Consider the following 27264-nt stretch of genomic DNA (forward strand, 5'->3'; position numbering starts at 1 on the left):
TGACGAAGGTGAGACGGCTGTAATGGGAGTGGTCATTAAGGGGGATTCCTTGTGTTGTACCGTCTCCTCATGTACTTTACTTGCCCAAACCCTACAACGTGCTGCTAGCTAAGACTCTGATGTGAAATCTGACAGAACAACGTCAAACCCTACAACGTGCTGCTAGCCTGTTGAGGACAGAGGGCGCTGTTTTCACTTTGGGAGAAAATCGTGCCCAATTTAAACGGCCTCGTACTCAATTCTTGCTCGTACAATATGCATATTATTATTACTATTGGATAGAAAACACTCTCTAGTTTCTAAAACAGTTTGAATTATGTCTGTGAGTAAAACAGAACTCATTTGGCAGCACACTTCCTGACCAGGAAGTGGAAAGTCTGAAATCGATGGTCTGTTCTAGGGCTTGCCTATAAATGGGCATGATACGTATTAGTATACATGCACGTCATACACCTTCCACTAGATGTCAAGAGGCAGTGAGAGAAGAAATTGAGTGATTATCTTGGTCTGAGGTGGAATAAATCCTCTTGGAATGACGTGTCACCCATTTCCTGTTTTCTGGAAAGCGCGAGGATGGACCTGGAATTGCCTTCTGGAAAGCTGTTGTTATAGGCGACTACTATCTCCGGCTTTGATTTTATTTGATACATGTCACAATATCATCGTAAAGTATGTTTTTTCAATATAGTTTTATTAGATTATTGAAATTTATTCGGGACGTTAGGCGTGTTGCGTTGCGTGCCTTTGTTCAGGAAGGAGAGCTTCGCGCCACTTGGCTAGTGTGCTTGCTAATTCAAGAGGGACAAAGGACGTTCTAAAACCAAACAACGATTGTTCCCGACAAAGGACCTCTTGTACAACATTCTGATGGAAGCTCATCAAAAGTAAGACCCATTTTATGATGCTATTTCATATATCTGTCGAACTGTGCACTATTAGTTTTGCGCCCAGGTTTTGGGCACGCTCTCGCTATAACATAAGCCTTATGTCGTAATGAAGTTATTTTTAGAATTCTAACACTGCGATTGCATTAAGAACAAGTGTATCTATCATTTCCTATACAACATGTATTTTTTTGTAATGTTTATGAATAGTTATTTGGTCAGAATAGGTGAGAGTCTAATAGAAATATCCGCACATTCTGGGAAAAAGATGCTACGTTAGCACAATGTATAACCACTGATTTCAGCTCTAAATATGTACATTTTCGAACAAAATATAAGTGTATGTATAACCTGATGTTATAGGACTGTCATCTGATGAAGGTTTATGAAGGTTAGTGAAAATTAATATCTTTTGCTGGTTTATTCGCTAACGCTAACGTGCCTTGATGAATGAATGCGGTAGTGTGGTAGGCTATTGTAGTAAGCTAATATAATGATATATTGTGTTTTCGCTGTAAAACACTTAAAATCGGAAATATTGGCTGGATTCACAAGATGTTTGTCTTTAATTTGCTGTACACCATCGATTTTTCAGAAATGTTTTATGATGAGTATTTGTGGTATTTCACTTTGGTCTCTATAATTACTCTGGCTGCTTCGGTGCTATTTTTGACGGTAGCTGTGATGGTAGCTGCAATGTAAAACTGATTTATACCTCAAATATGCACATTTTTCGAACAAAACATAGATTTATTGTGTAACATGTTATAGGACTGTCATCTGATGAAGTTGTTTCTTGGTTAGATCTTGGTTAGTTATGTTGGTTTTGTGCATGCTACCTGTGCTGTGAAAAATGTCTGTCCTTTTTTGTATTTGGTGGTGAGCTAACATAAATATACGTGGTGTTTTCGCTGTAAAACATTTTAAAATCGGACATGTTGGCTGGATTCACAAGATGTGTATCTTTCATTTGCTGTATTGGACTTGTTAATGTGTGAAAGTTAAATATTTCAAAAAAATATTTTTTGAATTTATAAATTCAATAAATTCAAAAATATTTTTTGAATTTTCAGTGGAATGTGGGAGGAGTTCCGCTAGCGGAACGCTGGGGCTGTACAGGCTAGCAAAGACTCTGATGTGATATCTGACAGATCAACATCAAACCCTACAACGTGCTGCTAGCTAAGACTCTGACGTGAAATCTGACAGATCAACGTCAAACCCTACAACGTGCTGCTAGCTAAGACTCTGACGTGAAATCTGACAGATCAAACGTCAAACCCTACAACGTGCTGCTAGCTAAAATATGATATCTGACAGATCAACGTCAAACCCTACAACGTGCTGCTAGCTAAGATATGAAATCTGACAGATCAAACGTCAAACCCTACAACGTGCTGCTAGCTAAGACTCTGACGTGATATCTGACAGATCAACGTCAGAGCTAAGTTGTATACTTATGGTTTCACGATGTTGACGTGAGCTAATAACCGTCCTGGTGATAAATCTGTGGTGTGTGATTTATTCTTCCTAGATCCCAAGAGACAAGCGACTGCTGGCCAGCTCTAAAGCACCAGAGACATCAGCCCCTGACTCCCAGGGGAACCTGGAGACCCTGGAGAATCGTGTTCAAGGGCTAAAATCTGAACCTGTCAACCTGTCTCTTAACATCCAGCAGCTGGACTGTACAGACAGGCAAGGGTATGGAGGGGCACCTGGGGAGGCAGTGGGAGCTGTGGTGAAGACTGAGGACCAGACGTCTTGCTACATGGCTCTTGGGGGTCCGGGGGGGCCTGGGGGGTCGTACAGGGGAGAGGGGGAGCGGCAGCAGGTCCGGGTGGTTTATGAGCAGATCAATCCCAATTCCGTGGTCAGCCCTGTCAGCCATGTTGGGAGACACAGAGGCTACACGAAGGAGGAACAGAGTCAGAAGAGTTCTCCAGACAGCACCAACGATGCCTCGTACCCTGAGGAGCAGGAGGTGAGGCCTGGAGCAGAGTGGGGTGGTGTCTACATGTTTAGTTATTCCTTTGAATCCAATCAATTGGAGCAAAACCTTTTCAGACATGACTGTTCTGTTGTTCCTGTTGGTTAATGACACTATAGTCCCATATCTTCTGACATGACTGTTCTGTTGTTCCTGTTGGTTAATGACACTATAGTCCCATATCTTCTGACATGACTGTTCTGTTGTTCCTGTTCCTGTTGGTTAATGACACTATAGTCCCATATCTTCTGACATGACTGTTCTGTTGTTCCTGTTCCTGTTGGTTAATGACACTATAGTCCATATCTTCTGACATGACTGTTCTGTTGTTTAATGACACTATAGTCCCATATCTTCTGATATGACTGTTCTGTTGTTCCTGTTCCTGTTGGTTAATGACACTATAGTCCATATCTTCTGACATGACTGTTCTGTTGTTCCTGTTGGTTAATGACACTATAGTCCCATATCTTCTGACATGACTGTTCTGTTGTTCCTGTTGGTTAATGACACTATAGTCCCATATCTTCTGACATGACTGTTCTGTTGTGTATTTATAATACAGAGATACAGACCATCACCTTCTATAGGAGGGGACGAATCCCTCTACAGTCAGACTGGAGCGTAAGTTACTGACTCTAGTCAGCACTACTATACTGCTACCACTAGTCTACTGATACCACTAGTCTACTGATACCACTAGTCTACTGCTACCACTACTATACTGCTACCACCACCATACTGCTACCACTAGTCTATTGCTACCACTATTATACTGCTACCACTACTATACTGCTACTACTAGTCTACTGCTACCACTAGTCTACTGCTACCACTACTATACTGCTACCAATACTATACTGCTACCACTACTATACTGCTACCACTAGTCTACTGCTACCACTACTATGCTGCTACCACTAGTCTACTGCTACCACTAGTCTACTGCTACCACTAGTCTACTGCTACCACTAGTCTACTGCTACCACTACCATACTGCTACCACTACCATACTGCTACCACTACCATACTGCTACCACTACCATACTGCTACCACTAGTCTACTGCTACCACTAGTCTACTGCTACCACTACTATACTGCTACCACTACCATACTGCTACCACTACTATACTGCTACCACTAGTCAACTGCTACCACTAGTCTACTGCTACCACTAGTCTACTGCTACCACTACCATACTGCTACCACTACCATACTGCTACCACTACTATACTGCTACCACTACTATACTGCTACCACTAGTCAACTGCTACCACTACTATACTGCTACCACTACTATACTGCTACCACTTGTCTATTGCTACCACTACTATACTGCTACCACTACCATACTGCTACCACTACTATACTGCTACCACTACCATACTGCTACCACTACTATACTGCTACCACTACCATACTGCTACCACTACTATACTGCTACCACTACCATACTGCTACCACTACCATACTGCTACCACTAGTCTACTGCTACCACTACTATACTGCTACCACTACTATACTGCTACCACTAGTCTAATGCTACCACTACTATGCTGCTACCACTAGTCTACTGCTACCACTAGTCTACTGCTACCACTACCATACTGCTACCACTACTATACTGCTACCACTAGTCTACTGCTACCACTACTGCTACCACTAGTCCACTGCTACCACTAGTCCACTGCTACCACTAGTCTACTGCTACCTCTACCATACTGCTACCACTAGTCTACTGCTACCACTACTATACTGCTACCACTACTATACTGCTACCACTAGTCTATTGCTACCACTACTATACTGCTACCACTACTATACTGCTACCACTAGTCTACTGCTACCACTAGTCTACTGCTACCACTAGTCTACTGCTACCACTACCATACTGCTACCACTAGTCTACTGCTACCACTAGTGTACTGCTACCACTACTATACTGCTACCACTACCATACTGCTACCACTACCATACTGCTACCACTACTATACTGCTACCACTAGTCTACTGCTACCACTAGTCTACTGCTACCACTAGTCTACTGCTACCACTACTATACTGCTACCACTACTATACTGCTACCACTACCATACTGCTACCACTACTATACTGCTACCACTACTATACTGCTACCACTACCATACTGCTACCACTACTATACTGCTACCACTACTATACTGCTACCACTACCATACTGCTACCACTACTATACTGCTACCACTAGTCTATTGCTACCACTAGTCTACTGCTACCACTACTATACTGCTACCACTAGTCTACTGCTACCACTACCATACTGCTACCACTAGTCTACTGCTACCACTAGTGTACTGCTACCACTACTATACTGCTACCACTACCATACTGCTACCACTACCATACTGCTACCACTACTATACTGCTACCACTACTATGCTGCTACCACTAGTCTATTGCTACCACTAGTCTACTGCTACCACTAGTCTACTGCTACCACTAGTCTACTGCTACCACTAGTCTACTGCTACCACTACTATACTGCTACCACTACTATACTGCTACCACTACCATACTGCTACCACTACTATACTGCTACCACTACTATACTGCTACCACTACCATACTGCTACCACTACTATACTGCTACCACTACTATACTGCTTCCACTACCATACTGCTACCACTACTATACTGCTACCACTACCATACTGCTACCACTACCATACTGCTACCACTACTATACTGCTACCACTACTATGCTGCTACCACTAGTCTATTGCTACCACTAGTCTACTGCTACCACTACTATACTGCTACCACTACCATACTGCTACCACTACCATACTGCTACCACTACTATACTGCTACCACTACTATACTGCTACCACTACTATACTGCTACCACTAGTCTACTGCTACCACTAGTCTACTGCTACCACGACTATACTGCTACCACTACCATACTGCTACCACAACTATACTGCTACCACTACTATACTGCTACCACTACCATACTGCTACCACTACCATACTGCTACCACTACTATCCTGCTACCACTACTATGCTGCTACCACTAGTCTATTGCTACCACTAGTCTACTGCTACCACTACCATACTGCTACCACTAGTCTACTGCTACCACTAGTCTACTGCTACCACTACTATACTGCTACCACTACTATACTGCTACCACTAGTCTAATGCTACCACTACTATGCTGCTACCACTAGTCTAATGCTACCACTAGTCTACTGCTACCACTAGTCTACTGCTACCACTAGTCTACTGCTACCACTACTATGCTGCTACCACTAGTCTACTGCTACCACTAGTCTACTGCTACCACTACTATACTGCTACCACTACTATACTGCTACCACTAGTCTAATGCTACCACTACTATACTGCTACCACTAGTCTACTGCTACCACTAGTCTACTGCTACCAATACTATGCTGCTACCACTAGTCTACTGCTACCACTAGTCTACTGCTACCACTACTATACTGCTACCACTACTATACTGCTACCACTAGTCTAATGCTACCACTACCATACTGCTACCACTACTATACTGCTACCACTAGTCTAACTCAATTCCATTTTATTCAATAGAACTTTGTCAATGAAGGGCAGTTTGGTCACGCTCAACCCACATCCGTGTCCTCTTCTCAACAGTGACACTTTCCAGTGTTCTCTAGAGGCGCCCAGGTCTGTCAGTCAGAATCAGAGGGAGGGGCCTATGACCTACCTGAACAAGGGACAGTTCTACGCTGTGACGCTGCGCGAGATGGGCGGAGCCAACAAGGGCCGACGCAATCCATTCAGCAAAGTGCGGGTGAGTGGGAGGAGCCAGAGTGTTGTACAGGTGAGGGAGAGGGGGAGGAGCCAGAGTGTTGTGCAGGTGAGGGAGAGGGGGGGAGCCAGAGTCTTGTGCAGGTGAGAGGGAGGAGCCAGAGTGTTGTGCAGGTGAGAGGGAGGAGCCAGAGTGTTGTGCAGGTGAGGGAGAGGGGGAGGAGCCAGAGTGTTGTGCAGGTGAGGGAGAGGGGGAGGAGCCAGAGTGTTGTGCAGGTGAGGGAGAGGGGGAGGAGCCAGAGTGTTGTGCAGGTGAGGGAGAGTGGGGGAGCCAGAGTCTTGTGCAGGTGAGGGAGAGGGGGAGGAGCCAGAGTGTTGTGCAGGTGAGGGAGAGGGGGGGAGCCAGAGTCTTGTGCAGGTGAGGGAGAGGTGGAGAAGCCAGAGTGTTGTGCAGGTGAGGGAGAGGGGGAGGAGCCAGAGTGTTGTGCAGGTGAGGGAGAGGGGGAGGAGCCAGAGTGTTGTGCAGGTGAGTGAGAGGGGGGGAGCCAGAGTGTTGTGAATGTGAGGGAAAGGGGGGGAGCCAGAGTGTTGTGCAGGTGAGTGAAAGGGGGGGAGCCAGAGTGTTGTGCAGGTGAGAGGGGGGGAGGTGGTGTAGAGGACACATTCTGAACTCTTCCAAAGTTTCCTGGGAGGTTCTGAAGCCGTGCTGAACCCTGTTCTGGCTAATGATGTACTGGGTATTGAGCTGAACCCTGTTCTGGCTAATGATGTACTGGGTATTGAGCTGAACCCTGTTCTGGCTAATGATGTACTGGGTATTGAGCTGAACCCTGGCCTGGATAATGATGTACTGGGTATTGAGCTGAACCCTAGCCTGGATAATGATGTACTGGGTATTGAGCTGAACCCTGGCCTGGATAATGATGTACTGGGTATTGAGCTGAACCCTAGCCTGGATAATGATGTACTGGGTATTGAGCTGAACCCTGGATAATGATGTACTGGGTATTGAGCTGAACCCTGGCCTGGATAATGATGTACTGGGTATTGAGCTGAACCCTGGCCTGGATAATGATGTCCTGGGTATTGAGCTGAACCCTAGCCTGGATAATGATGTCCTGGGTATTGAGCTGAACCCTAGCCTGGATAATGATACATAATGATGTACTGGGTATTGAGCTGAACCCTGGCTTGGATAATGATGTCCTGGGTATTGAGCTGAACCCTGGCCTGGATAATGATGTACTGGGTATTGAGCTGAACCCTGGCCTGGATAATGATGTCCTGGGTATTGAGCTGAACCCTGGCCTGGATAATGCTGTACTGGGTATTGAGCTGAACCCTGGCCTGGATAATGATGTCCTGGGTATTGAGCTGAACCCTAGCCTGGATAATGATGTCCTGGGTATTGAGCTGAACCCTGGATAATGATGTCCTGGGTATTGAGCTGAACCCTAGCCTGGATAATGATGTCCTGGGTATTGAGCTGAACCCTAGCCTGGATAATGATGTCCTGGGTATTGAGCTGAATCCTAGCCTGGATAATGATGTACTGGGTATTGAGCTGAACCCTAGCCTGGATAATGATGTCCTGGGTATTGAGCTGAACCCTAGCCTAGATAATGATGTACTGGGTATTGAGCTGAACCCTGGATAATGATGTCCTGGGTATTGAGCTGAACCCTGGATAATGATGTCCTGGGTATTGAGCTGAACCCTGGATAATGATGTCCTGGGTATTGAGCTGAACCCTAGCCTGGATAATGATGTACTGGGTATTGAGCTGAATGTACTGTATTCTCTCCAGAGTGTGGTGATGGTGATGTTCAGTGACGATAAGGACAGAGACGAGCAGCTGAAACACTGGACATACTGGCATTCCAGACAACACACGGCCAAACAGAGGGTCCTAGACATCGGTAAGAACAACTAACTAACCCTAACTAACCCTAACTAACCCTAACTAACCCTAACTAACCAACGTAATGGCACTCCAGACAACACACTGTCAAACAGAGGGTCCTGGACATCGGTAATAACAACTAACTAATCCTAACTAACCAACATACTGGCACTCCAGACAACACACTGCCAAACAGAGGGTCCTAGACATCGGTAAGAACAACTAACTAACCCTAACTAACCCTAACTAATCCTAACTAACCCTAACTAATCCTAACTAACCAACGTACTGGCACTCCAGACAACACACTGTCAAACAGAGGGTCCTGGACATCGGTAATAACAACTAACTAATCCTAACTAACCCTAACTAACCAACGTACTGGCACTCCAGACAACACACTGCCAAACAGAGGGTCCTGGACATCGGTAAACTCAACATGTCTTTCCCCACATTGACTTGATCAACCAATGACATCAGTGTCCTCATGGAAAGCCACAGTGTCTTTGAGCCAAAGCCCAGGTCATGGAAAGGCCACAGCGTCTTTGAGCCAAAGCGCAGGTCCTGGAAAGCCACAGCGTCTTTGAGCCAAAGCCCAGGTCATGGAAAGGCCACAGGGTCTTTGAGCCAAAGCCCAGGTCATGGAAAGGCCACAGCGTCTTTGAGCCAAAGCCCAGGTCATGGAAAGCCACAGTGTCTTTGAGCCAAAGCCCAGGTCATGGAAAGGCCACAGTGTCTTTGAGCCAAAGCCCAGGTCATGGAAAGGCCACAGTGTCTTTGAGCCAAAGCCCAGGTCCTGGAAAGGCCACAGTGTCTTTGAGCCAAAGCCCAGGTCATGGAAAGGCCACAGCGTCTTTGAGCCAAAGCCCAGGTCCTGGAAAGGCCACAGCGTCTTTGAGCCAAAGTCCAGGTCATGGAAAGGCCACAGTGTCTTTGAGCCAAAGCCCCAGGTCATGGAAAGGCCACAGTGTCTTTGAGCCAAAGCCCAGGTCACGGAAAGCCACAGTGTCTTTGAGCCAAAGCCCAGGTCACGGAAAGGCCACAGTGTCTTTGAGCCAAAGCCCAGGTCCTGGAAAGGCCACAGCGTCTTTGAGCCAAAGCCCAGGTCATGGAAAGGCCACAGTGTCTTTGAGCCAAAGCGCAGGTCCTGGAAAGGCCACAGTGTCTTTGAGCCAAAGCGCAGGTCATGAAAAGACACAGTGTCTTTGAGCCAAAGCGCAGGTCCTGGAAAGCCACAGTGTCTTTGAGCCAAAGCTCAGGTCATGGAAAGCCACAGCGTCTTTGAGCCAAAGCTCAGGTCATGGAAAGCCACAGTGTCTTTGAGCCAAAGCGCAGGTCCTGGAAAGACACAGTGTCTTTGAGCCAAAGCGCAGGTCATGAAAAGCCACAGTGTCTTTGAGCCAAAGCCCAGGTCATGGAAAGCCACAGTGTCTTTGAGCCAAAGCCCAGGTCCTGGAAAGACACAGTGTCTTTGAGCCAAAGCCCAGGTCATGGAAAGCCACAGTGTCTTTGAGCCAAAGCCCAGGTCATGGAAAGGCCACAGTGTCTTTGAGCCAAAGCCCAGGTCATCGAAAGGCCACAGTGTCTTTGAGCCAAAGCCCAGGTCCTGGAAAGGCCACAGTGTCTTTGAGCCAAAGCCCAGGTCATGGAAGGCCACAGTGTCTTTGAGCCAAAGCCCAGGTCATCGAAAGGCCACAGTGTCTTTGAGCCAAAGCCCAGGTCCTGGAAAGCCACAGTGTCTTTGAGCCAAAGCCCAGGTCATGGAAAGCCACAGTGTCTTTGAGCCAAAGCCCAGGTCATGGAAAGCCACAGGGTCTTTGAGCCAAAGCCCAGGTCATGGAACGCCACAGGGTCTTTGAGCCAAAGCCCAGGTAATCGAAAGGCAGTTTCGATACCACTCCTCTCTCTGTCTGTCTCTTCTCATGTTACTGATGCACACTATGACGCATAACCCTCCCGATTCCCAGACAGTAACAAATGGGGAATACAGCGGGGTGGGGGAGGGGAGCGGAGGGCAGTGACAGATGGGGAATACAGCGGGGGGAGGAGGGGAGCGGAGGGCAGTGACAGATGGGGAATACAGCGGGGGGGAGGAGGGGAGCGGAGGGCAGTGACAGATGGGGAATACAGCGGGGGGAGGAGGGGAGCGGAGGGCAGTGACAGATGGGGAATACAGCGGGGTGGGGGGGGGGAGCGGAGGGCAGTGACAGATGGGGAATACAGCGGGGTGGGGGGGGGAGCGGAGGGCAGTGACAGATGGGGAATACAGCGGGGTGGGGGGGGGAGCGGAGGGCAGTGACAGATGGGGAATACAGCGGGGTGGGGTGGGGGAGCGGAGGGCAGTGACAGATGGGGAATACAGCGGGGGGGGGGGGGGCAGTAATAGATGGGGAATACAGCGGGGGAGGGGAGCGGAGGGCAGTAACAGTCTCTAGTGGGGGAAGAATCAGCCAGAGGTGTGGTCCACTGCCCCCAGGTACCTAACATATTAGGAATGGAGACCCCCCCCTCAGCAGGTGGTGAAACCTGGGAGATGAGAGGAGGAGAGACCTCACGTTACCGGTGGTGAAACCTGGGAGATGAGGGGAGGAGAGACCTCACGTTACCGGTGGTGAAACCTGGGAGATGAGGGGAGGAGAGACCTCACGTTACCGGTGGTGAAACCTGGGAGATGAGGGGAGGAGAGACCTCACGTTACCGGAAGTAGACCTGGGAGATGAGGGGAGGAGAGACCTCACGTTACCGGTGGTGAAACCTGGGAGATGAGGGGAGGAGAGACCTCACGTTACCGGAAGTAGACCTGGGAGATGAGGGGAGGAGAGACCTCACGTTACCGGTGGTGAAACCTGGGAGATGAGGGGAGGAGAGACCTCACGTTACCGGTGGTGAAACCTGGGAGATGAGGGGAGGAGAGACCTCACGTTACCGGTGGTGAAACCTGGGAGATGAGGGGAGGAGAGACCTCACGTTACCGGAAGTAGACCTGGGAGATGAGAGGAGGAGAGACCTCACGTTACCGGTGGTGAAACCTGGGAGATGAGAGGAGGAGAGACCTCACGTTACCGGTGGTGAAACCTGGGAGATGAGAGGAGGAGAGACCTCACGTTACCGGTGGTGAAACCTGGGAGATGAGAGGAGGAGAGACCTCATGTTACCGGTGGTGAAACCTGGGAGATGAGGGGAGGAGAGACCTCACGTTACCGGTGGTGAAACCTGGGAGATGAGGGGAGGAGAGACCTCACGTTACCGGTAGTAGACCTGGGAGATGAGAGGAGGAGAGACCTCACGTTACCGGTGGTGAAACCTGGGAGATGAGAGGAGGAGAGACCTCACGTTACCGGTGGTGAAACCTGGGAGATGAGGGGAGGAGAGACCTCACGTTACCGGTGGTGAAACCTGGGAGATGAGGGGAGGCGATCCCTCATGTTAACGGTGATGAAACCTGACACAGGGAGGTGATTTGAATAACGGACTGGCACGATTCCTCCTGAGGCCCGGTGGCGATGTCACTGCGTCAGGGCTGTTAGCATGAAACATGGGGTGGGGGAGGGATGACTTGTCTCAACTTGTGGGAAGGAGTAAACTGTAGGTAAATAGACAGGGGATCTTAACATGGGGTGGGGGGGGATGACTTGTCTCAACTTGTGGGAAGGAGTAAACTGTAGGTAAATAGACAGGGGATCTTAACATGGGGTGGGGGGGGATGACTTGTCTCAACTTGTGGGAAGGAGTAAACTGTAGGTAAATAGACAGGGGATCTTAACATGGGGTGGGGGGGGATGACTTGTCTCAACTTGTGGGAAGGAGTAAACTGTAGGCAAATAGACAGGGGATCTTAACATGGGGTGGGGGGGGGGACTTGTCTCAACTTGTGGGAAGGAGTAAACTGTAGGTAAATAGACAGGGGATCTTAACATGGGGTGGGGGGGGGGGGACTTGTCTCAACTTGTGGGAAGGAGTAAACTGTAGGTAAATAGACAGGGGATCTTAACATGGGGTGGGGGGGGGGGGACTTGTCTCAACTTGTGGGAAGGAGTAAACTGTAGGCAAATAGACAGGGGATCTTAACATGGGGGGGGGGGGGGGGATCTTTTATCTACCACGTGGCCTTGTCCAATGCACATCGTTCGATCTCGTCTTCCTGTAAAACTGCACATCGTTATATCTCGTCTTCCTGTAAAACTGCACATCGTTCGATCTCGTCTTCCTGTAAAACTGCACATCGTTATATCTCGTCTTCCTGTAAAACTGCACATCGTTATATCTCGTCTTCCTGTAAAACTGCACATCGTTATATCTCGTCTTCCTGTAAAACTGCACATCGTTATATCTCGTCTTCCTGTAAAACTGCACATCGTTATATCTCGTCTTCCTGTAAAACTGCACATCGTTATATCTCGTCTTCCTGTAAAACTGCACATCGGTATATCTCGTCTTCCTGTAAAACTGCACATCGTTATATCTCGTCTTCCTGTAAAACTGCACATCGTTATATCTCGTCTTCCTGTAAAACTGCACATCGTTATATCTCGTCTTCCTGTAAAACTGCACATCGTTATATCTCGTCTTCCTGTAAAACTGCACATCGTTATATCTCGTCTTCCTGTAAAACTGCACATCATTATATCTCGTCTTCCTGTAAAACTGCACATCGTTATATCTCGTCTTCCTGTAAAACTGCACATCGTTATATCTCGTCTTCCTGTAAAACGGTGTTGAACGCTGTGCTTTGTGGACGTGCCAACTAAATACTTAGAATCTGATTCGGCTCAAAAGATGTTGCAGATTTTTGGAAATACTGATTATTTTTTATTGAAGTGAATTGAGTGTGCTCTCATTATCCACTAGTAGAGTTAAAAACATTTCCTACTGTGCTGCCGCAGGGAATATTCTCTAAACTCTTAGAGGTGTGTGTGTGTGTGTGTGCGTGCGGTATTTTTGAAATGCTCTATGTAAATGAAACATCAAAGTAGTGTTTTTAGAGATACTGATGACCTGTGACCTCTTCTCTGCGTGTTAGCCGACTACAAAGAGAGCTTCAACACCATCGGGAACGTTGAGGAGATCGCCTACAACGCCGTCTCCTTCACCTGGGATGTCAACGACGAGGCCAAGGTAAGGAGAAACATGACTGTTGGATACAGGTGCTTCGACAGAAGTGGAAACTTACTCTCCGTACCACACAGGAGACGGTGATCTGGAAAAGTTAACGAGTGAAAATATTTCTAGGGTCCTAAATCTTTGGAGGATGTTGGAATGCAGTATGTGGTAAATAATGAGTTCCGTCGTACCTGTCGTGCCATTATCCTCTCCCTGTTGGTCTGTCAGAAACAGGCCATTATCCGCTCCCTGTTGGTCTGTCAGAAACAGACCATTATCCGCTCCCTGTTGGTCTGTCAGAAACAGACCATTATCCGCTCCCTGTTGGGCCATTATCCTCTCCCTGTTGGTCTGTCAGAAACAGGCCATTATCCTCTCCTGTTGGTCTGTCAGAAACAGACCATTATCCTCTCCCTGTTGGTCTGTCAGAAACAGGCCATTATCCTCTCCTGTTGGTCTGTCAGAAACAGACCATTATCCTCTCCCTGTTGGTCTGTCAGAAACAGGCCATTATCCGCTCCCTGTTGGTCTGTCAGAAACAGACCATTATCCTCTCCCTGTTGGTCTGTCAGAAACAGGCCATTATCCACTCCCTGTTGGTCTGTCAGAAACAGACCATTATCCGCTCCCTGTTGGTCTGTCAGAAACAGACCATTATCCGCTCCCTGTTGGTCTGTCAGAAACAGACCATTATCCGCTCCCTGTTAGTCTGTCAGAAACAGACCATTATCCTCTCCCTGTTGGTCTGTCAGAAACAGACCATTATCCTCTCCCTGTTGGTCTGTCAGAAACAGACCATTATCCTCTCCCTGTTGGTCTGTCAGAAACAGACCATTATCCGCTCCCTGTTGGTCTGTCAGAAACAGACCATTATCCTCTCCCTGTTGGTCTGTCAGAAACAGACCATTATCCTCTCCCTGTTGGTCTGTCAGAAACAGACCATTATCCTCTCCCTGTTGGTCTGTCAGAAACAGACCATTATCCTCTCCCTGTTGGTCTGTCAGAAACAGACCATTATCCTCTCCCTGTTGGTCTGTCAGAAACAGACCATTATCCTCTCCCTGTCGGTCTGTCAGAAACAGGGAGCGTCCTCTGTGTTTCTCGGTAGTATTGTAGGTGTGACACACAGGGCAACTCTGAGGTACATAAAGGTTTCAGCTCAGATTTCAGCCCAGGTTTCAGCTCTGAAAGAGACCCAGCTCTCCAGATAAATACTGACTGTTATGGACGGCCTCTGTTGAAACAGCCCACGACTGTCACTAGCTTGTTGGTCATGTGATTGGGAACGTAAATTATTTTGCATTGTTAAAAGGATGGATGTTATTCGCAAAGGAAATCCAATCTTGTCTTCCTGTATTGTGAGTTGGCCAGACATGCTGATGTTTTGTTCTCAGCTATGAAATGTGAACTCTCTTATTGTCTGTTGATGAGCGGCACCATGTGAATTGAATTGGTTTAGTTGGTAGATCACACCGTTCTGATCAAACTGTCTGGACTATCAGAGTATGTAGGGTTCTGATCAAACTGGACTATCAGAGTATGTAGGGTTCTGATCAGACTGGACTATCAGAGTATGTAGGGTTCTGATCAGACTGGACTATCAGAGTATGTAGGGTTCTGTTCAGACTGTCTGGACTATCAGAGTATGTAGGGTTCTGATCAGACTGTCTGGACTATCAGAGTATGTAGGGTTCTGATCAGACTGGACTATCAGAGTATGTAGGGTTCTGATCAGACTGGACTATCAGAGTATGTAGGGTTCTGATCAGACTGTCTGGACTATCAGAGTATGTAGGGTTCTGATCAGACTGGACTATCAGAGTATGTAGGGTTCTGATCAAACTGGACTATCAGAGTATGTAGGGTTCTGATCAGACTGGACTATCAGAGTATGTAGGGTTCTGATCAGACTGGACTATCAGAGTATGTAGGGTTCTGATCAGACTGTCTGGACTATCAGAGTATGTAGGGTTCTGATCAGACTGGACTATCAGAGTATGTAGGGTTCTGATCAGACTGTCTGGACTATCAGAGTATGTAGGGTTCTGATCAGACTGGACTATCAGAGTATGTAGGGTTCTGATCAGACTGTCTGGACTATCAGAGTATGTAGGGTTCTGATCAGACTGGACTATCAGAGTATGTAGGGTTCTGATCAGACTGTCTGGACTATCAGAGTATGTAGGGTTCTGATCAGACTGGACTATCAGAGTATGTAGGGTTCTGATCAGACTGGACTATCAGAGTATGTAGGGTTCTGATCAGACTGTCTGGACTATCAGAGTATGTAGGGTTCTGATCAGACTGGACTATCAGAGTATGTAGGGTTCTGATCAGACTGGACTATCAGAGTATGTAGGGTTCTGATCAGACTGGACTATCAGAGTATGTAGGGTTCTGATCAGACTGTCTGGACTATCAGAGTATGTAGGGTTCTGATCAGACTGTCTGGACTATCAGAGTATGTAGGGTTCTGATCAGACTGGACTATCAGAGTATGTAGGGTTCTGATCAGACTGGACTATCAGGGTATGTAGGGTTCTGATCAGACTGTCTGGACTATCAGAGTATGTAGGGTTCTGATCAGACTGGACTATCAGAGTATGTAGGGTTCTGATCAGACTGTCTGGACTATCAGAGTATGTAGGGTTCTGATCAGACTGGACTATCAGAGTATGTAGGGTTCTGATCAGACTGTCTGGACTATCAGAGTATGTAGGGTTCTGATCAGACTGTCTGGACTATCAGAGTATGTAGGGTTCTGATCAGACTGGACTATCAGAGTATGTAGGGTTCTGATCAGACTGTCTGGACTATCAGAGTATGTAGGGTTCTGATCAGACTGTCTGGACTATCAGAGTATGTAGGGTTCTGATCAGACTGGACTATCAGAGTATGTAGGGTTCTGATCAGACTGTCTGGACTATCAGAGTATGTAGGGTTCTGATCAGACTGTCTGGACTATCAGAGTATGTAGGGTTCTGATCAGACTGGACTATCAGAGTATGTAGGGTTCTGATCAGACTGTCTGGACTATCAGAGTATGTAGGGTTCTGATCAGACTGTCTGGACTATCAGAGTATGTAGGGTTCTGATCAGACTGGACTATCAGAGTATGTAGGGTTCTGATCAGACTGTCTGGACTATCAGAGTATGTAGGGTTCTGATCAGACTGTCTGGACTATCAGAGTATGTAGGGTTCTGATCAGACTGTCTGGACTATCAGAGTATGTAGGGTTCTGATCAGACTGGACTATCAGAGTATGTAGGGTTCTGATCAGACTGTCTGGACTATCAGAGTATGTAGGGTTCTGATCAGACTGTCTGGACTATCAGAGTATGTAGGGTTCTGATCAGACTGGACTATCAGAGTATGTAGGGTTCTGATCAAACTGTCTGGACTATCAGAGTATGTAGGGTTCTGATCAGACTGGACTATCAGAGTATGTAGGGTTCTGATCAGACTGTCTGGACTATCAGAGTATGTAGGGTTCTGATCAGACTGTCTGGACTATCAGAGTATGTAGGGTTCTGATCAGACTGTCTGGACTATCAGAGTATGTAGGGTTCTGATCAGACTGGACTATCAGAGTATGTAGGGTTCTGATCAAACTGTCTGGACTATCAGAGTATGTAGGGTTCTGATCAGACTGGACTATCAGAGTATGTAGGGTTCTGATCAGACTGTCTGGACTATCAGAGTATGTAGGGTTCTGATCAGACTGACTGGACTATCAGAGTATGTAGGGTTCTGATCAGACTGTCTGGACTATCAGAGTATGTAGGGTTCTGATCAGACTGTCTGGACTATCAGAGTATGTAGGGTTCTGATCAGACTGTCTGGACTATCAGAGTATGTAGGGTTCTGATCAGACTGGACTATCAGAGTATGTAGGGTTCTGATCAAACTGTCTGGACTATCAGAGTATGTAGGGTTCTGATCAGACTGGACTATCAGAGTATGTAGGGTTCTGATCAGACTGGACTATCAGAGTATGTAGGGTTCTGATCAAACTGTCTGGACTATCAGAGTATGTAGGGTTCTGATCAGACTGGACTATCAGAGTATGTAGGGTTCTGATCAGACTGGACTATCAGAGTATGTAGGGTTCTGATCAGACTGGACTATCAGAGTATGTAGGGTTCTGATCAGACTGGACTATCAGAGTATGTAGGGTTCTGATCAAACTGTCTGGACTATCAGAGTATGTAGGGTTCTGATCAGACTGGACTATCAGAGTATGTAGGGTTCTGATCAGACTGGACTATCAGAGTATGTAGGGTTCTGATCAGACTGTCTGGACTATCAGAGTATGTAGGGTTCTGATCAGACTGGACTATCAGAGTATGTAGGGTTCTGATCAGACTGTCTGGACTATCAGAGTATGTAGGGTTCTGATCAGACTGGACTATCAGAGTATGTAGGGTTCTGATCAGACTGTCTGGACTATCAGAGTATGTAGGGTTCTGATCAGACTGGACTATCAGAGTATGTAGGGTTCTGATCAGACTGTCTGGACTATCAGAGTATGTAGGGTTCTGATCAGACTGTCTGGACTATCAGAGTATGTAGGGTTCTGATCAGACTGGACTATCAGAGTATGTAGGGTTCTGATCAGACTGTCTGGACTATCAGAGTATGTAGGGTTCTGATCAGACTGTCTGGACTATCAGAGTATGTAGGGTTCTGATCAGACTGGACTATCAGAGTATGTAGGGTTCTGATCAGACTGGACTATCAGAGTATGTAGGGTTCTGATCAGACTGGACTATCAGAGTATGTAGGGTTCTGATCAAACGGTCTGGACTATCAGAGTATGTAGGGTTCTGATCAGACTGTCTGGACTATCAGAGTATGTAGGGTTCTGATCAGACTGTCTGGACTATCAGAGTATGTAGGGTTCTGATCAGACTGGACTATCAGAGTATGTAGGGTTCTGATCAGACTGTCTGGACTATCAGAGTATGTAGGGTTCTGATCAGACTGTCTGGACTATCAGAGTATGTAGGGTTCTGATCAGACTGTCTGGACTATCAGAGTATGTAGGGTTCTGATCAGACTGTCTGGACTATCAGAGTATGTAGGGTTCTGATCAGACTGGACTATCAGAGTATGTAGGGTTCTGATCAGACTGTCTGGACTATCAGAGTATGTAGGGTTCTGATCAGACTGTCTGGACTATCAGAGTATGTAGGGTTCTGATCAGACTGGACTATCAGAGTATGTAGGGTTCTGATCAGACTGGACTATCAGAGTATGTAGGGTTCTGATCAGACTGGACTATCAGAGTATGTAGGGTTCTGATCAGACTGTCTGGACTATCAGAGTATGTAGGGTTCTGATCAGACTGGACTATCAGAGTATGTAGGGTTCTGATCAGACTGGACTATCAGAGTATGTAGGGTTCTGATCAGACTGTCTGGACTATCAGAGTATGTAGGGTTCTGATCAGACTGTCTGGACTATCAGAGTATGTAGGGTTCTGATCAGACTGTCTGGACTATCAGAGTATGTAGGGTTCTGATCAGACTGGACTATCAGAGTATGTAGGGTTCTGATCAGACTGGACTATCAGAGTATGTAGGGTTCTGATCAGACTGTCTGGACTATCAGAGTATGTAGGGTTCTGATCAGACTGGACTATCAGAGTATGTAGGGTTCTGATCAGACTGGACTATCAGAGTATGTAGGGTTCTGATCAGACTGTCTGGACTATCAGAGTATGTAGGGTTCTGATCAGACTGTCTGGACTATCAGAGTATGTAGGGTTCTGATCAGACTGTCTGGACTATCAGAGTATGTAGGGTTCTGATCAGACTGGACTATCAGAGTATGTAGGGTTCTGATCAGACTGGACTATCAGAGTATGTAGGGTTCTGATCAGACTGGACTATCAGAGTATGTAGGGTTCTGATCAGACTGTCTGGACTATCAGAGTATGTAGGGTTCTGATCAGACTGGACTATCAGAGTATGTAGGGTTCTGATCAGACTGTCTGGACTATCAGAGTATGTAGGGTTCTGATCAGACTGGACTATCAGAGTATGTAGGGTTCTGATCAGACTGGACTATCAGAGTATGTAGGGTTCTGATCAAACTGGACTATCAGAGTATGTAGGGTTCTGATCAGACTGGACTATCAGAGTATGTAGGGTTCTGATCAGACTGTCTGGACTATCAGAGTATGTAGGGTTCTGATCAGACTGGACTATCAGAGTATGTAGGGTTCTGATCAGACTGTCTGGACTATCAGAGTATGTAGGGTTCTGATCAGACTGTCTGGACTATCAGAGTATGTAGGGTTCTGATCAGACTGTCTGGACTATCAGAGTATGTAGGGTTCTGATCAAACGGTCTGGACTATCAGAGTATGTAGGGTTCTGATCAGACTGACTGGACTATCAGAGTATGTAGGGTTCTGATCAGACTGTCTGGACTATCAGAGTATGTAGGGTTCTGATCAGACTGGACTATCAGAGTATGTAGGGTTCTGATCAGACTGGACTATCAGAGTATGTAGGGTTCTGATCAGACTGTCTGGACTATCAGAGTATGTAGGGTTCTGATCAGACTGTCTGGACTATCAGAGTATGTAGGGTTCTGATCAGACTGTCTGGACTATCAGAGTATGTAGGGTTCTGATCAGACTGTCTGGACTATCAGAGTATGTAGGGTTCTGATCAGACTGTCTGGACTATCAGAGTATGTAGGGTTCTGATCAGACTGGACTATCAGAGTATGTAGGGTTCTGATCAGACTGGACTATCAGAGTATGTAGGGTTCTGATCAGACTGGACTATCAGAGTATGTAGGGTTCTGATCAGACTGGACTATCAGAGTATGTAGGGTTCTGATCAGACTGTCTGGACTATCAGAGTATGTAGGGTTCTGATCAGACTGTCTGGACTATCAGAGTATGTAGGGTTCTGATCAGACTGTCTGGACTATCAGAGTATGTAGGGTTCTGATCAGACTGGACTATCAGAGTATGTAGGGTTCTGATCAGACTGTCTGGACTATCAGAGTATGTAGGGTTCTGATCAGACTGGACTATCAGAGTATGTAGGGTTCTGATCAGACTGTCTGGACTATCAGAGTATGTAGGGTTCTGATCAGACTGGACTATCAGAGTATGTAGGGTTCTGATCAGACTGTCTGGACTATCAGAGTATGTAGGGTTCTGATCAGACTGTCTGGACTATCAGAGTATGTAGGGTTCTGATCAAACTGTCTGGACTATCAGAGTATGTAGGGTTCTGATCAGACTGTCTGGACTATCAGAGTATGTAGGGTTCTGATCAGACTGTCTGGACTATCAGAGTATGTAGGGTTCTGATCAGACTGGACTATCAGAGTATGTAGGGTTCTGATCAGACTGGACTATCAGAGTATGTAGGGTTCTGATCAGACTGGACTATCAGAGTATGTAGGGTTCTGATCAGACTGTCTGGACTATCAGAGTATGTAGGGTTCTGATCAGACTGGACTATCAGAGTATGTAGGGTTCTGATCAGACTGGACTATCAGAGTATGTAGGGTTCTGATCAGACTGTCTGGACTATCAGAGTATGTAGGGTTCTGATCAGACTGTCTGGACTATCAGAGTATGTAGGGTTCTGATCAGACTGTCTGGACTATCAGAGTATGTCGGGTTCTGATCAGACTGTCTGGACTATCAGAGTATGTAGGGTTCTGATCAGACTGTCTGGACTATCAGAGTATGTAGGGTTCTGATCAGACTGGACTATCAGAGTATGTAGGGTTCTGATCAGACTGTCTGGACTATCAGAGTATGTAGGGTTCTGATCAGACTGGACTATCAGAGTATGTAGGGTTCTGATCAAACTGGACTATCAGAGTATGTAGGGTTCTGATCAGACTGTCTGGACTATCAGAGTATGTAGGGTTCTGATCAGACTGGACTATCAGAGTATGTAGGGTTCTGATCAGACTGACTGGACTATCAGAGTATGTCGGGTTCTGATCAGACTGTCTGGACTATCAGAGTATGTAGGGTTCTGATCAGACTGTCTGGACTATCAGCGTATGTAGGGTTCTGATCAGACTGGACTATCAGAGTATGTAGGGTTCTGATCAGACTGGACTATCAGAGTATGTAGGGTTCTGATCAGACTGGACTATCAGAGTATGTAGGGTTCTGATCAGACTGTCTGGACTATCAGAGTATGTTGGGTTCTGATCAGACTGTCTGGACTATCAGAGTATGTAGGGTTCTGATCAAACTGTCTGGACTATCAGAGTATGTAGGGTTCTGATCAGACTGTCTGGACTATCAGAGTATGTAGGGTTCTGATCAGACTGGACTATCAGAGTATGTAGGGTTCTGATCAGACTGTCTGGACTATCAGAGTATGTAGGGTTCTGATCAGACTGGACTATCAGAGTATGTAGGGTTCTGATCAGACTGTCTGGACTATCAGAGTATGTAGGGTTCTGATCAGACAGTCTGGACTATCAGAGTATGTAGGGTTCTGATCAGACAGTCTGGACTATCAGAGTATGTAGGGTTCTGATCAGACTGTCTGGACTATCAGAGTATGTAGGGTTCTGATCAGACTGTCTGGACTATCAGAGTATGTAGGGTTCTGATCAGACTGGACTATCAGAGTATGTAGGGTTCTGATCAGACTGGACTATCAGAGTATGTAGGGTTCTGATCAGACTGTCTGAACTATCAGAGTATGTAGGGTTCTGATCAGACTGGACTATCAGAGTATGTAGGGTTCTGATCAGACTGGACTATCAGAGTATGTAGGGTTCTGATCAGACTGGACTATCAGAGTATGTAGGGTTCTGATCAAACTGTCTGAACTATCAGAGTATGTAGGGTTCTGATCAGACTGTCTGGACTATCAGAGTATGTAGGGTTCTGATCAGACTGTCTGGACTATCAGAGTATGTAGGGTTCTGATCAGACTGTCTGGACTATCAGAGTTTGTAGGGTTCTGATCAAACTGTCTGAACTATCAGAGTATGTAGGGTTCTGATCAGACTGGACTATCAGAGTATGTAGGGTTCTGATCAGACTGTCTGGACTATCAGAGTATGTAGGGTTCTGATCAGACTGGACTATCAGAGTATGTAGGGTTCTGATCAGACTGTCTGGACTATCAGAGTATGTAGGGTTCTGATCAGACTGGACTATCAGAGTATGTAGGGTTCTGATCAAACTGTCTGAACTATCAGAGTATGTAGGGTTCTGATCAGACTGTCTGGACTATCAGAGTATGTAGGGTTCTGATCAGACTGGACTATCAGAGTATGTAGGGTTCTGATCAAACTGTCTGAACTATCAGAGTATGTAGGGTTCTGATCAGACTGGACTATCAGAGTATGTAGGGTTCTGATCAGACTGGACTATCAGAGTATGTAGGGTTCTGATCAGACTGGACTATCAGAGTATGTAGGGTTCTGATCAGACTGTCTGGACTATCAGAGTATGTAGGGTTCTGATCAAACGGTCTGGACTATCAGAGTATGTAGGGTTCTGATCAGACTGGACTATCAGAGTATGTAGGGTTCTGATCAAACTGTCTGAACTATCAGAGTATGTAGGGTTCTGATCAGACTGGACTATCAGAGTATGTAGGGTTCTGATCAGACTGTCTGGACTATCAGAGTATGTAGGGTTCTGATCAAACGGTCTGGACTATCAGAGTATGTAGGGTTCTGATCAGACTGTCTGGACTATCAGAGTATGTAGGGTTCTGATCAGACTGTCTGGACTATCAGAGTATGTAGGGTTCTGATCAGACTGGACTATCAGAGTATGTAGGGTTCTGATCAGACTGGACTATCAGAGTATGTAGGGTTCTGATCAGACTGGACTATCAGAGTATGTAGGGTTCTGATCAGACTGTCTGGACTATCAGAGTATGTAGGGTTCTGATCAGACTGGACTATCAGAGTATGTAGGGTTCTGATCAGACTGGACTATCAGAGTATGTAGGGTTCTGATCAGACTGGACTATCAGAGTATGTAGGGTTCTGATCAGACTGTCTGGACTATCAGAGTATGTAGGGTTCTGATCAGACTGTCTGGACTATCAGAGTATGTAGGGTTCTGATCAGACTGGACTATCAGAGTATGTAGGGTTCTGATCAGACTGGACTATCAGAGTATGTAGGGTTCTGATCAGACTGGACTATCAGAGTATGTAGGGTTCTGATCAGACTGGACTATCAGAGTATGTAGGGTTCTGATCAGACTGTCTGGACTATCAGAGTATGTAGGGTTCTGATCAGACTGTCTGGACTATCAGAGTATGTAGGGTTCTGATCAGACTGGACTATCAGAGTATGTAGGGTTCTGATCAGACTGGACTATCAGAGTATGTAGGGTTCTGATCAGACTGTCTGGACTATCAGAGTATGTAGGGTTCTGATCAGACTGGACTATCAGAGTATGTAGGGTTCTGATCAAACTGTCTGGACTATCAGAGTATGTAGGGTTCTGATCAGACTGGACTATCAGAGTATGTAGGGTTCTGATCAGACTGGACTATCAGAGTATGTAGGGTTCTGATCAAACTGTCTGGACTATCAGAGTATGTAGGGTTCTGATCAGACTGGACTATCAGAGTATGTAGGGTTCTGATCAGACTGGACTATCAGAGTATGTAGGGTTCTGATCAGACTGGACTATCAGAGTATGTAGGGTTCTGATCAGACTGGACTATCAGAGTATGTAGGGTTCTGATCAAACTGTCTGGACTATCAGAGTATGTAGGGTTCTGATCAGACTGGACTATCAGAGTATGTAGGGTTCTGATCAGACTGGACTATCAGAGTATGTAGGGTTCTGATCAGACTGTCTGGACTATCAGAGTATGTAGGGTTCTGATCAGACTGGACTATCAGAGTATGTAGGGTTCTGATCAGACTGTCTGGACTATCAGAGTATGTAGGGTTCTGATCAGACTGGACTATCAGAGTATGTAGGGTTCTGATCAGACTGTCTGGACTATCAGAGTATGTAGGGTTCTGATCAGACTGGACTATCAGAGTATGTAGGGTTCTGATCAGACTGTCTGGACTATCAGAGTATGTAGGGTTCTGATCAGACTGTCTGGACTATCAGAGTATGTAGGGTTCTGATCAGACTGGACTATCAGAGTATGTAGGGTTCTGATCAGACTGTCTGGACTATCAGAGTATGTAGGGTTCTGATCAGACTGTCTGGACTATCAGAGTATGTAGGGTTCTGATCAGACTGGACTATCAGAGTATGTAGGGTTCTGATCAGACTGGACTATCAGAGTATGTAGGGTTCTGATCAGACTGGACTATCAGAGTATGTAGGGTTCTGATCAAACGGTCTGGACTATCAGAGTATGTAGGGTTCTGATCAGACTGTCTGGACTATCAGAGTATGTAGGGTTCTGATCAGACTGTCTGGACTATCAGAGTATGTAGGGTTCTGATCAGACTGGACTATCAGAGTATGTAGGGTTCTGATCAGACTGTCTGGACTATCAGAGTATGTAGGGTTCTGATCAGACTGTCTGGACTATCAGAGTATGTAGGGTTCTGATCAGACTGTCTGGACTATCAGAGTATGTAGGGTTCTGATCAGACTGTCTGGACTATCAGAGTATGTAGGGTTCTGATCAGACTGGACTATCAGAGTATGTAGGGTTCTGATCAGACTGGACTATCAGAGTATGTAGGGTTCTGATCAGACTGTCTGGACTATCAGAGTATGTAGGGTTCTGATCAGACTGTCTGGACTATCAGAGTATGTAGGGTTCTGATCAGACTGTCTGGACTATCAGAGTATGTAGGGTTCTGATCAGACTGGACTATCAGAGTATGTAGGGTTCTGATCAGACTGGACTATCAGAGTATGTAGGGTTCTGATCAGACTGGACTATCAGAGTATGTAGGGTTCTGATCAGACTGGACTATCAGAGTATGTAGGGTTCTGATCAGACTGTCTGGACTATCAGAGTATGTAGGGTTCTGATCAGACTGGACTATCAGAGTATGTAGGGTTCTGATCAGACTGTCTGGACTATCAGAGTATGTAGGGTTCTGATCAGACTGGACTATCAGAGTATGTAGGGTTCTGATCAGACTGGACTATCAGAGTATGTAGGGTTCTGATCAAACTGGACTATCAGAGTATGTAGGGTTCTGATCAGACTGGACTATCAGAGTATGTAGGGTTCTGATCAGACTGTCTGGACTATCAGAGTATGTAGGGTTCTGATCAGACTGGACTATCAGAGTATGTAGGGTTCTGATCAGACTGTCTGGACTATCAGAGTATGTAGGGTTCTGATCAGACTGTCTGGACTATCAGAGTATGTAGGGTTCTGATCAGACTGTCTGGACTATCAGAGTATGTAGGGTTCTGATCAAACGGTCTGGACTATCAGAGTATGTAGGGTTCTGATCAGACTGACTGGACTATCAGAGTATGTAGGGTTCTGATCAGACTGTCTGGACTATCAGAGTATGTAGGGTTCTGATCAGACTGGACTATCAGAGTATGTAGGGTTCTGATCAGACTGGACTATCAGAGTATGTAGGGTTCTGATCAGACTGTCTGGACTATCAGAGTATGTAGGGTTCTGATCAGACTGTCTGGACTATCAGAGTATGTAGGGTTCTGATCAGACTGTCTGGACTATCAGAGTATGTAGGGTTCTGATCAGACTGTCTGGACTATCAGAGTATGTAGGGTTCTGATCAGACTGTCTGGACTATCAGAGTATGTAGGGTTCTGATCAGACTGGACTATCAGAGTATGTAGGGTTCTGATCAGACTGGACTATCAGAGTATGTAGGGTTCTGATCAGACTGGACTATCAGAGTATGTAGGGTTCTGATCAGACTGGACTATCAGAGTATGTAGGGTTCTGATCAGACTGTCTGGACTATCAGAGTATGTAGGGTTCTGATCAGACTGTCTGGACTATCAGAGTATGTAGGGTTCTGATCAGACTGTCTGGACTATCAGAGTATGTAGGGTTCTGATCAGACTGGACTATCAGAGTATGTAGGGTTCTGATCAGACTGTCTGGACTATCAGAGTATGTAGGGTTCTGATCAGACTGGACTATCAGAGTATGTAGGGTTCTGATCAGACTGTCTGGACTATCAGAGTATGTAGGGTTCTGATCAGACTGGACTATCAGAGTATGTAGGGTTCTGATCAGACTGTCTGGACTATCAGAGTATGTAGGGTTCTGATCAGACTGGACTATCAGAGTATGTAGGGTTCTGATCAGACTGGACTATCAGAGTATGTAGGGTTCTGATCAGACTGGACTATCAGAGTATGTAGGGTTCTGATCAGACTGGACTATCAGAGTATGTAGGGTTCTGATCAGACTGTCTGGACTATCAGAGTATGTAGGGTTCTGATCAGACTGGACTATCAGAGTATGTAGGGTTCTGATCAGACTGTCTGGACTATCAGAGTATGTAGGGTTCTGATCAGACTGGACTATCAGAGTATGTAGGGTTCTGATCAGACTGGACTATCAGAGTATGTAGGGTTCTGATCAAACTGGACTATCAGAGTATGTAGGGTTCTGATCAGACTGGACTATCAGAGTATGTAGGGTTCTGATCAGACTGTC

General features: G+C 46.2%; 1 protein-coding gene across 1 annotated transcript in view; it reads left to right on the top strand.

The window, feature by feature from the left end:
- LOC139572783 (grainyhead-like protein 2 homolog) overlaps nt 1-27264 on the top strand; it is a 70644-nt gene that overhangs the window by 3528 nt on the left and 39852 nt on the right. The window contains exons 3-7 of the mRNA XM_071395552.1: nt 2419-2865; nt 3437-3495; nt 6534-6693; nt 8458-8569; nt 13574-13668. Of these exons, the coding sequence (XP_071251653.1) occupies nt 2419-2865; nt 3437-3495; nt 6534-6693; nt 8458-8569; nt 13574-13668 (873 nt within the window). The remainder of the gene's footprint in view (nt 1-2418; nt 2866-3436; nt 3496-6533; nt 6694-8457; nt 8570-13573; nt 13669-27264) is intronic.

This window comes from Salvelinus alpinus, chromosome 4, assembly GCF_045679555.1.
Source record: "Salvelinus alpinus chromosome 4, SLU_Salpinus.1, whole genome shotgun sequence".
NCBI lineage: Eukaryota > Metazoa > Chordata > Actinopteri > Salmoniformes > Salmonidae > Salvelinus > Salvelinus alpinus.